At 42.6% G+C, this 12898-nt stretch overlaps 1 protein-coding gene across 1 annotated transcript in view; it reads right to left on the bottom strand.

The window, feature by feature from the left end:
* Positions 1–736: 736 nt before the first annotated feature.
* The window catches only part of LOC103804559 (protein CASP), a gene marked incomplete at both ends in the record, with an annotated part of 34996 nt that continues 22834 nt past the window's right edge, over positions 737–12898 (bottom strand). The window contains 4 exons of the mRNA XM_009077172.1: positions 737–803; positions 1822–1898; positions 3837–3960; positions 7429–7566. Of these exons, the coding sequence (XP_009075420.1) occupies positions 737–803; positions 1822–1898; positions 3837–3960; positions 7429–7566 (406 nt within the window). The remainder of the gene's footprint in view (positions 804–1821; positions 1899–3836; positions 3961–7428; positions 7567–12898) is intronic.

The following is a 12898-nucleotide window of genomic DNA, read 5'->3' as shown; positions in this document are numbered from 1 at the left end:
TTCTTCATTCTCACCCCATTTCCAGACACAGAAATGACTCTTTGGACTTAATCCTGCTGATCATGAGAATTCCTTCTCATTACTAATTTTCCTTAAATATAAAGGGTTCAAAGGAAGCCCAGCAGCAGTCTGGGCTCTTTTGTTGTTCCCTGCCCTGACTGTTAATAAAACCAGAGGATAATTGAAAACAGTAGCCATTAAGAAGACAAGGATATATGTATATATATATTTTTGAGACTACCTTCATGTTCTAATTGAAAACAAGAAAAATCTGCCAAAAATTACTCTCTGTAATTTGGGGGGAACCTGACACAGCAATGTCTGCTACCCCAAGAGCAGAAAGACCCAGGATGCCTTACAGTGAAACAGAAATAAATCCTTTACTAAATGAATTTATATTTTCACCAAGATTGGAAGATGACAGTAAATACCTTATTCCTGAAATTGCCCTATTTCTGAATAAAGATATATATAGCCTAAGAGATACAAAGATGAAGCACCTGAGAATGAAAGCAGGAACACAGCAATGTGTGTGCCAGGAAAAGTGTCTTGTTGGGTGGAAGAAAATATGAAAACTAATAATCTCTCCATAGGAGGCCAAATTATGACCATGTTTTCCAACAAATTTGGACGCCTGAGCCTCCCCCATCTCGTCTGCCTCCAACAGACAGAAGCAAAACAAAAAAGGCAGTGATACCCTGAAGGAAGACACAGAAAGAAAACAGGGAAATCTTACTTTGCAGTAGTTTCTTCATCGTATTTTGTTTTCAGATCAAATAGTTCTGTTCTGGTTTTTTCCAAGGCTAAAAGGCATAAACATGAAGCATTACAGTACTGAAACAGCAGTATTCAGCCATAAATAAAGCTGTACATCTCCTGATGAAAAATTCTTTGCTTTATCTTGCTACCTAGGCAAAACATTGTGACTTAGAAAAAACACAGGAGTTTGATTTTTTCACAATTTCTTAGGGTATTTCTGTTACATTGCAAAAATCCCCAGTTTCTGCTTAACAAAGCTAGGCATGATTAATTTCTTATTAAGCTGGCTATACTGCTTATGCATTTGAAACAGTAGCAGTAATTCAGGGAATAAAATTTATTGTGTCCTCATAGTAAACAAAGCCAAATGTCTCCAGACTTGGAATCTGCAAGTATGCAGAGATGAAAATTAATGGCAAGTCACAGCAACAGGCAAGACACACTGGTAGAAAGTGGGTTCACCCTGATCACTACACACAGAATCACAGAAATTTAGAGGCTGGAATGGAGCTTAGAGATCATCTAGTCCCAACCCTCAGGGCAGGGTCACCTCCCACCAGAGCAGGTTGCTCAAGGCTTCATCCAACCTGACTTTGAACACTGCCAGGGTTGGAGCAGCCACAGCCTCCCTGGGCAACCTGTGCCAGTGTCTCACCACCATCACAGGGAAAACCGTTTTCCTAATATTTAACCTAAATTTCCCCTCCTTCAGTTTGCACCCATTGCCCAATGGGTACATTTATCAGAGTTCAGAAATGTGTGAAGCCAGAGCAGAACACACAGGCATGGTAAGTTCCATGGCCTGCTGGAACTGCAGTGAAACTCTGATGCTGTGCTTCATGGCCTTGTCCCCTGCAGTTACCACCAGACTGGCTGCAACATGACTGTTTGCTGCAGGTGTGAGCCCAAAAGAAGCTCCAATACACAAAGTACATTCCAGCTCTGTTGGAGCTCCCTGCAGTACCAGGAGATGGTTCACACACAGTCCTGATACACTCCATGATCCCTCTCCTCTCACCTCCCACCTGATCATTAGAACAGGCCAGAAAAGTGATGCCAAACCTGTTTGCAAAGCTTGAACTTTGTGTTCGGCTTCTTCCAGCTTTGAGGCTGTTGACATCTGTGTCTCCTGCAATTTCCTGTAACAGGGAGAGGAGAGGTGAGAACAGAGCTTGTAATCACGTTAAACAACTTACTTGTGTTCTGCAAATTTGGAAGATAGAGCGATTAAACGTCTCAACTGTAATCAGACAACTGCCAACACCACACAGGCTACAAGGTGCTTCGATGGGACCCATAAATCATCTCACTGTTCATACTTTGTGGTCCCACTTATTAAAATTTTAACAGCGTAGCCACCTCATAACATAAGCTGTGAACATTATACAAGAGTTGACTGCTATATAAATGACAACTTTAGTGGAAGGTTTTCTTGAGCATAATTTGTTTTGGAAATGTCACACACATTGAGAAAATTGTCACCAAGCACCCTCTGTTGTACAAAGTTAGTACAAGAAGAATGATATATTTCCATTTTAGTGTCATCTTGAAGGGATTTGTTGCCATAACTGATTGAGTGAATAGATGCAGCAGCTGTTTCATCAGAGCTGTAATGGGTGCCAAATGCAACAATATTATTAGCTGCTCTTTAAGAAAACACACATATTTCCAAACAAATCTCACACTGATCTTTTCTCTAGAACATGAGCAAACCACTAATAGGTTCACATTTCCTCTGTCCACAGGCAGTATTTCCCTGTTTGTGCCCATTATAGCCACTTCACCATCACCTGGCCATGCAGACACTGCACTCCTTGCTAAGGGTCAGGCTAGAGGAGTTAGAAAACTCATCTTGGAAAGGAGCTGCTCCAACATCTCCCAGGAGCTGTGCTTTTACAACGTTGCTTTTAGGATATTCTGCAGATTTCAGAATTGTGAAATGGCTTATGAAACTAGCAGCATCCTGCTTGCACTCCATAGGGTGCAGAAATTTATTCTCCAACACTGCTGACCAGGTTAATAACTATTTATAGCGAGAATCATGCGTCAGTTCCCTTCATGCTGAACTATATACTTTGAGAGCTCAAAACCCTCTCTTATACTCACTTTTATTTGCATTTCATGACCTGTCATTTTATTTTAAAGTATATCTAAATTGCACTTGTTAAAGCCACTGCTTACAAGCTACTTATCAAAAAGAAACCACAGCTATTGATGAATTAAAAACAACTTTGTATTCACTGGTAGGTTCCTCCCACTCAGACCTGAATTTAAACAACCAACTCTCCAGCTAAAAAGCACATATAAACTGAAGGTTTTCCACGCTATGTTGAACATATTATAGCTTCAGTGTTATTGCTCCACGGGAGAAATAAATTCTCAAGGTAGGGAATGCAGCCTGGAAGAACTCCCTCTTCAGCCTCTTGGTCTGACTTTTCTGCCCACTAACCTAAAGATTCAAACACTATCTGGTCATTTGCAAGAGATTAGAAATGCATCCAAAATGCTTATAAAAAATCAGTAATATATCATTAAAACCCTCCTTAATTTTGACATGTAGGAACATGCAAAACCTTTCCAGGATAATTCAGGCACACATCCCCTTTCACAGACATTACCATGGGAGCAGGGGGTGATGCATCTTTCACCCAGGCTGTGGGTACAGTGCTCCATCTCAACCAGCTCAGGGTGGTTCAGCCTGTGCCCCAGCTCTGACACCCAGAGCAGCACAGCAGACTGAATTACACTGCCTGCTAATGGAGACAGATTAGTGTCACTGAGGACAATACAGCCAGTGAGGAATAAAAGCAGGTTTGCACCTTCTCAACATGACACCCCCACACTGCACCATGGCACAGAAACAATCTGTCCTTGTTTCTCTTCCACACTCTCACGATTGTTTTTCTGTGCAAAGTTGAGTATCAAATGATTCCATGTCAAACACATAAATCGCCAGAATCACTCAATATATGAGCTGTCTCCGTGCACCGGAGAGTCAGTCCTGGCTGGGGAGATTAAACAGAGAAATACATCTCTCCTCCTCCACAACACCCACAGCCACACACACACACACTCACCTCTCCTTCTCTGCAAAATCATTTTGTAACTTTTGTTCCTTTTCAAGGGCTATGTTCTCCGCTTGGTTCTTCAGGGTCTGTTCATACTCTCGGATTTTCTCTTTAAGTGCTTTTATTGTAACCTCTACAGAAAAACAATAGGGGAAGAATGAGTTTACACAGCTCCACGTGGTTCCACAACACAAGGCTTGCTTTACCCTGTAGGCTCAGTGTGTTTTAAACTTTAGCTCTTCAACTCTGACACAAAATCAATGGATATGAGTCCCTTTGGAGACCTTTTACTCCCTAAATGTTAAATTGAACTTTAAGTGTTTAGGTTGAGAAGGATCAATGGAGTTTGCTGGAAAGCAGAGTGAAGAAGGTTCCTCTAACATGACTTTTTTTTTTAAAAAAAAAGAAGGAAAAAAATCAATTGCAAAATATAATATCACTTTATTGACTAGTCTAAAATTAGCTCAGTGCTGAATGAAGATTAATAAAGTCCCAGTGTAAGTTTAAGTATGCATTTACACACAGGACACTTAATACACCCAACTGTGCTCATGCTCAAAGAGACAGTTTCACTCTGCCTCATGCACAGAGACAATCTCACACTAATTGAACAAATATCTGGGATGCAGCTACATTCTGCTCCACAAGTGATGAGAAATAAGGCAGTTGGGATCTAACTGGCATTACCAGCAGGTCAGACCCACCAGACACACTGGAGCCCTGGACAGCCAAAGGTGCTCTCACTGCCTCATCATCCACACTGGGGTTTACACCCAGGCATTAATTATTTTAACTTTCTGAGTGCACTTGTAGCCTTCCAAGGACTTTGCAGAAAGCTTCACCTCAGATAAAGAGCTATCTTGCATCTCCCATGCCCAGGAATGGAGAGAAGATGCACAGACCTGCAGAGTTATGGCACAGCATCTCGTTACTCACCCTGATCCATCCCTACGTGAAAGCCCTTTGATCCCACCCACAGGAAAGGACTGAATCCTTATAGGGCTCAGAAGAGGAAAAGCAGGACATTCACCAGAGTATGCTTTGTAACAATAATGGAATTTGGAAAAAGCCTTAGACTGCCAGAAGACTTGCAGCTAGCAACGCATTTCAGTGTACTCACACAGGGATGCAGGGGGGGTTAAAGACATCAGCTTATTAACAGATGCCATTCACATTGCCTTAGGAGAAAGAAAAACTATTGGACATAAAGAGCTTTATATTCTCCATAAACATCACAAGAAGACAAATTCTAATATGAAAAGTAAAGCCTATGGGCTTGGGAGAAAAACCTTGATAATATCACGCAAACCCTTTCAAAGTCCAGACAGTTAGACTTGAGTGGAGAACTGCAGACAGTGGGGAGCAAGTGACAGGATCTACTGTCTGGGCATTACCAAGGGCAGCTTGGGCCACTGTGACCACAAAAAAAGGGGGGGCAGAGTGGTAAAAATGCTTGCCAGCAAAGCAGCTGCCTCTGAGTGAAGGAACAGGATTTTGCTAGCTGTGCAAAAATCAGCTGAGGCTCATTACTGAGTAACAGGCCATGAAAAGGACACGTCACTGCTTCTGGGTTGTTTTTTTTTTAAAGCAAAGGGAAATTCTTCCCTGAGATCTGGGAAGTCATACAAATTCTGATCTTTTCCTGAATCAGCAAAGGATGCTCCTTCACACAGACAACAGGGATGCTCATCTGGATAGACCAAGGATGCACTCTGTACTGGAGACACCTCTGCTCCAGGTATTTTCAGACATAAATCTGCAAAAATAGTCAGGAGTGTGGAGAAGCAGAGAGCAAAATGATCTCATGGAAACACATATAATTGCACCCTGACCAAGTGTGAATGTCTAATCTTAAAAGGAAACAAAGCTACAAAAATGAACATAAGAAGTACACAAATATGTGGAAAAATATAACTTTTGTAATAAAATCTGGCAAAGCTACAAAAATGAACATAAGAAGTGCACAAATATGTGGAAAAATATGACTTTTGTAATAAAATCTGTTTTTATATTTAAGCACCTAACAACAGATGTATTGGACAAGTACAGTTTAATTCTCTACGCTGCTTGAAGCACTAAGTGCCTTCTTCAATGCTCAGGTCAGCTAAAGTGTGTCAGCCACTGCCATTTCTACCAGTTTTGGAAGAAGTTCTTACAGACACTGTATAGCTTACACACAGCCCTCCAAACAAAGAGATTAACTGATCAAAGCACCCTTAGCTAACAACAGCCTTTTCCCTGGATAGCTTATTAATCCCTGTTTGAAACAGAGAGTAAAACTCTCGCACTGGAGTGAAAAAACAACGCAAAAGCTACAGTGGGAAAAGGGAAAGGAAGTGAGAGCACACCAGGGAAAATTAAAAATGCCAGTTTATGAGTGGTTGCAGCAAAAAACTGGAAGTCAAGAGCTTTTCCACTTTCTGGGATGAGCCTCTATGTCATGGCTGGATGTGCAGCCTCAGGAAAACTCTGCACAGTGAATGGCAATTATTGTACCTTTCCAGCAAAAACCACTGTTGGGCTTAGAGCATTAGAGCTCCCACAGGACATCCCTTCCAGTCCAGCCCCAGTCTGGCATACTGGTCCCTGCCCTCTCCACAGCTCACACCCTCTATGCTAAAACAAAATGTATTTCAAAATATGGAACTGCGTATCTGTTCCTGCAGCTGAAAGTGAGATGTAACACAACCAACTTAGCTGTCAATGCACCTTTCAAATGTTACTTGGGTGCAACATAATATAAAAATTGGGTTTACCTTATGGAATTGGGTTCCATAACATAAAAAATAAAATGAAATCTCCATTTTCCCAAATGCCAAGACAATTTACCTTTCCACCATCCAGAACTGGGCATTAAACACAGACATGTACAATCCCATGGATAGGCAAGTAGGTGTACACAACTGAGCAAATTTTGTTTCCTGGTGCAGGAAACTTCATTCTGAATCACAAGAAAACTTGAACAGTTTTAAAGCCAACAGGCTTTAAATCTCACTGAGAATTCTGTGATTTTCATGTATTCTGGTCTCATTAAAACTTAAATAATTAAACAGTATTAGCTTGTATTTACATTGCTCTGAGGATAGTCTCTAGAGTCAATATAAAGTACATATGCAGAATGTGCTCCTGTAATACATTTAGATAAGGGAAAAGAGTAGAGAAAAAGTTCCATTTTGTACAGATTTGTATGTGTGTAGAAAATACAGATTTTTGTATATGCCAGTGCAAGATGTATGTCCCACAAGCATCCACACCCACATTCAGCCTGATGTCAGCACCAGCACTGCCTCTCATAAATGTCACATATAATGTCAGTCAGGTGTGAGTTTCAGTGTTGAAGGCTACAATCAAATATGCAAAACAACAACTCCATCCTGACTTGGTGCTGCAGCAGATCAAACTTTCAAAGAAATGCAAAGAGCCTACCCAAAGTTGTATCTACACATAAATACAGAAGTGGCTGTACTAGACTACTGTACTTTCTATACTGAATTTCAATGCTACTGTCAGTTCTAGCTGTAAGAAATAAAACTGACTTTAATCCCTATCTTCAAATTTCAGTGTGCATTAAAAGCTGATTAAAAGAATGTTTGCAACCTACCCTGATTTTTCACCTCGGCGAATTCCTTATTGTATTCCTCTAGAGTTTCCCTAAGTTTCTGGTTTTCTGTTTCAATATCGTGCATACGTTGAACCTTCAGCTGAAGCTGTTGCCCTAAATCCAAGGCTGGAACTGGATCTGTAAGAGAAACAGTAAAATAAAAGGTAAGGTAACAGGAACACTGATGTGACTCAAGCAGTTTGGAGAACAAGTGTCCTTTTTTCTCTATTAATATCCATTTTAGGGCCAGTAAAGCTCTACTATGAGTTATCAGCTTTGTATGTTCCTCACCTCATATCCTGCAAACTTAAAAAATCAGGAATATTTCAGTGTACCTATGTTACCCTTTAAATGTAGAAATAGGCTGAGGGAGTTGGGATTGTTCAGCCTGGAGAAGAGAAGGCTCTGGGAGGCCTTAAAGCCCCTCCAAGGGGCTCCAAGATAGCTGGAGAGGGACTTTGGACAAGAGCTTGGAGTGACAGGACAAGGGGGAATGGCTTCCCACTGACAGAGTCCAGGGTTAGATGGAATATTGGCAGGAAATTCTTCCCTGTGAGGCTGCTGAGGCACAGGCTCAGGTTGCCAAGAGAGGCTGTGGCTTTCCCATCCTTGGGAGTGTTCCAGGCCAGGCTGGATGGGGCTTGGAACAACCTGAGCTAGTGGAAGGTGTCCCTGCCCATGGCAGGGAGATGGAACAAGTTGGTCTTTAAGGTCCCTTCCAACCATTCATGAAATTAGGACATGCCTCCTTCACCCTGGCATTAATCCACAGGGATCCTGTTCCTGGGCACAGACAGTCATGATACAAAGGCACTTGAGCTGGTCAGTTTTGCATTTCTGTTTGCAAAATGAGAATCAGAAATATTGTGTGGATGCAAATAATTCCCTGAACCTCGAGTTTGGGGACTCTTGTTCCCTCTTCTTAGACTCTTAATCAACTAAAAATCAGAAATCATTTTGAGTGTCCTCTCAGTATTAATTCTCTGATATTCATCCTCTTCTGATAAAGAGGGTCCTCAGCACACCTGACATGCACATGTGTGATTTATTCTGGGACTTCTTCCCAGTCAGAGTAGGAAAACGCTGGAGTGTGATGGACTTATAAAAGATTATTGACTATATTTCTGCTGTGGGCGCCAGCATCTCTTGTGAAATGGCTGCAAAGATTTAGTCTCCTGTTGAGGAATGCTAAACACCAAACTCAGTGGATCAACAACAGTATATATTAGGGAGTTCACTTAATTTTCAACCACCACAGTCATTAATTTTTCAGACCACCCTCAGTCTCTGGAAACACATAATAAGTCTATTGTACCTCTGTTAACACATTAAGCATGAGCCTGTGTGTTTTTTCAATATGCCAACGTTGCTTCATAGTTTATAAAAGAATAGCACTGGGTTATGTTGAGCTCAGAGACATTCTAAGTAGCAGCCTGCTGCATTTTGTTACTCTGGTTCTTCAACAGCTTATGGCATTACCCTGTTCATAATACAAAATCTAGGTTGCTTGTCATCTGTTCTCTGTACATACATAGTTTATGACTACATAGCTTTTTCATTTATGCTTTTTAGGCCAAATACTTTTGGTTATTATTATCTGTATTAAAATATTTATAATAAATCAAACTTAAAATGTTATTGTGGCAGAGACAGGGGGGTACAGGTAAGGAATTAAATATAAAGCTGAAGTCAGAGCAGTAGCACGAGTTAAAGGCTCTGCAGTATTTATGGCTGGTCCAATTACGGTGTGGGCTGTCACAACATCACACTGCTCCCATGGAGGTCTCCGACCTTCATGTGCAAGGACCGTTTTGTCACACTCCTGCAGCTCAGCACTGCTCCCAGCACAGAGCCAGCCCAGGACATTCATCTGCTCAACATAAAGAAAGGCTGGATTGTCTCCATCCATCCCCATCTGAAACACTTACAGGAACTGGAATCGTATCAGCTCAGGGATCTTAAGCTTCAGCTATGGCATTTCTATCCAACAGTGCTAAAGTGCCACACTGAAAGAAACTGAACTTTACAAAATTGTGGGTGCACTTTGCCCCCTCTTGTTTTCCCGTGCCCATTGTGAAAAGCTAGGACACCCACAAGAGGTATTTTCCTCCAAATACACAAGGCTTTTTATATTGAAATCAGCAAAGAATTAAGAGACAAAAATAACATAGGCATTACAAAGTGAATAATGACTAAACCTTTAGTCAAATTTGCAATCCCTGAGAAGCTTTATGTACAAAATGAAAATGCTTCAATCTCATAATTATTCATCAGGACATGTATATTTAATTTAGCTCTATTAAAGGTTAATGTTCAAGTAGCAAAACAGTGGCAGAACAAACAAAATGTAAAAAAAGTCTCTGTGCATTAAACTTCAAACTTCGCTAAAGCCTATTTGAAGGACTAATGGCCTAGAGCCACTAAAAACTGCTGGAGGACATGTGAAAAAACCACAGCTGAAGCACCTCATAGACTTATTCCTTATAAACTGCATTAAAGAAAACCAATCATTAGATGACAATAAAATGACCAAGACATTTCGGGCAGAGAGACAAATCATTTCTCATGGCAAGCTCCAACGTGCCCTTTTAGCTCCAAAAAACTAAACCCCTGTTATTTCTGGAGTATTTATAAACACTAATTAACCTGAAACCAGTATAAATCTTACAGTCACAGCAACTTCTTTTTCACCTGAGTGGAGTGGATTTAAAAATAAAGCAAAATACTCTCCTTTTCCTAACACATGCATGCATGGAAAAGCATACCTTTTTATATTAACCAGGCTGACAAAGTATGTTTCATGTCATTTAACAGGAGGTCACTGAATTTTTAAACAAGCAATGGAGCAAAACTTTCGATTCATTACACAAACAACAGGCATACAGGGCTCAAAAAAAAATAAAATCTAGTGGCCCTGGCTTATGGAGAGAGGTGGAGAAGGAAATGCCCTTTCTACGGTCTGTAAAAGAGAAAAATCACCTCACTGAACACTGACATGTGGAAAACTCTTCATGCATTACTCTCTTGCTTTGAATCTTCTCCTGCAAAAGTTCAGAATCTCTGCTAGGCACAAGATAAGTAAGACTGAGAAAACTGGTAAAAAGAATCTGATCATTCAGAACTCAAAGAAGCATTTTGCAAGATCATTACTGCCCAAGAGTAAATTGAGATGTCTATTTTGATACTAAATTTAGTGTATTTTTTTCTACTGCTTCCTATTCTGTCCCTGTTTTCCTAATCCACTTGTTGCATCCCATACCCACAGAGAAACCTCTGCATCCTGTGTCTGTAGGCAGCACAGCACATCTGGATCCCATCCCTGACAAGGCTCCCTTCCCACTACCACAGGAGAAACAGCAAGTGCTGTATTTTAAACCCAGGATCTGCAAAGCCCATTCCTGCCCTTCCTTCCCAGTGGATTGTCCTTCAGAGCACTTCTCCAGCAGCTCTGAGCACATCCCCACGCTCACTGCTGCGACACACCACACCATCCCCTCGCAGAGGAGCTCCTGTCCCCACAGAGGAGGTGGATGGACACGTCTCAATGAACACACGTGACAAAATGAACGTTACAAATGCAAGGTAAATTAATACTTCACGTCAAGTGAGCTGCTGCAATGCAGCTGCAGCAACACCTCTCAGGCTGTTCTCACACCACACATATGCCCTGATGATGAATCTTTTCTGAAGAGCAGAGTAGGGCAAGAAAACCTTTCTTTTTTTTTTTGTGGGTTTTTTTTTTTTTCTGCTGCTGCATGCAAACTACTGACTTTACAAACAGTTTTAGATGGAAGTCACAGATGGATCTCACCCAAACTGTGCATTACATGAGCAGGGAGAGGCAGCCCCTCACTACTCTGGTTTTGGGTGTCACAAAACAGGAAAGATATAAAGCTACTTGTGTCCAAATGAGGATGATGAAGGGTCTAGAGAGGAAGTCATACAAGAAGTGGCTGAAGGCACTTGGCTTGTTCAGCCTGGAAAAGAGGAGACTGAGGGGAGACCTCATAGCAGCCTTCAACTTTCTCACAAGGGGCAGTGGAGGGACAGCACAGATCTCTGCTCTCTGTTCCCACTGACAGGACCCAAGGAGAAAGCATGAAGCTGTGTCAGGGGAGGTTTAGGCTGGATATTAGGAAAAGGGTTTACTCAGAGGGTGCTTGGGCACTGGAACAGCTCCCCAGGGTAGTGCTCACAGCCTGACAGAGCTCAAGGAGAGTTTGGACAATGCTCTCAGGCACAGGGTGAGATTGTTGGGGATGTCCTGTGCAGGGTTGGACTGGCTGATCCTTGGGGTTTCCCTTCCAATTCAGCACATTCTCTGGTTCCATAATTCACCCACCACCCCACATCACTCAGCCCAAACCCAACCTCAACCCCAGAGACACAATAAGAGCCACCAATGAGTAGCTGAACTTCCAAAGTGAATTTTCTTCGGGAAACCCCCATTTCTCCCTCATTCTGTGAGCTGGAAGAAGACACAGCTCATAAAGTCAAGAACCCAAGCCTGGTGTTTGCTCCAGGAGTAGAGTCTCGGGGTGCCCTCTCCGGTCACTCGTGGCCGGGGCTGCCCCCGCGCGCCCCTCGCCCGGTGACATCCCACTCCCTCCTGCCTTCCTTTTCGCCAGGGCACTCTGGGCTAATGTAATCATACGATTACATAATTAACCCAGCTGTCTCATTAAGAAAATCAACTGGAATTCAGGGCATAATTAGTCATACAGCAATTAGCATGCTGATGAGCAACTGATGAAAAGCTGTCTCGATATAGAGTATGCTGGGACCACCCTCGTTATTTAAGGCGAGGGGGGAAAAGCCCACCTTAGCTCATGGAAAAGGAGCTCCTGTGGGACAGGAGAGGAGTAAAAGTTCACATTTAACCCTTTGACCACGCTGTGAGCAGGGAAAGGTCGCTCAGCCGCTCTCTCCGGCACGGAGGGGGCGACGGAGGGATGGGCTGCGGGAGGATTTGCCAAATGAAGTGGAAAAAGTGTGTCATTGTTTAAATGTACATTCACAGCGTGTTGGGCAGAGTTATCCCCTCTCCCCACACACAGATCCATCTCTCCACCCGTGTGTATCTGTCTCCAAGGTGGGAGCTGTAAAGCCTGGCCGGGATCGTGCCGACGGATCGGGCGGCACTGCTGTCCCAGGGGCACCACGCGTGCTGCAAAATCATCCCAACCTGGGTCTTGCCACATGGTGTGACCCTTACAGATGTGCCAGGGGCTGCAGAAGTGCCCAGTGCCCCACACTGCCCTGCCCGGGGCCCTGGGTTCACTCGCTGCTTATTCATGAGATATATACATAGAAATTCATCGAATCACAGAATTTTAGGGGTTGGAATGGAACTTACAGACAGATCATCTAATCCCAAGCTCCTGTCCTGGGCAGGGACACCTCTCACCAGAGCAGGTTGTTCAAGGCTTCATCCAACCTGGCTTTGAACACTGCCAGGGTTGAGGCAGCC

Source organism: Acanthisitta chloris, unplaced genomic scaffold (genome assembly GCF_000695815.1).
Source record: "Acanthisitta chloris isolate BGI_N310 unplaced genomic scaffold, ASM69581v1 scaffold25036, whole genome shotgun sequence".
NCBI lineage: Eukaryota > Metazoa > Chordata > Aves > Passeriformes > Acanthisittidae > Acanthisitta > Acanthisitta chloris.
This window is presented reverse-complemented; position numbering and strand designations above follow the sequence as displayed.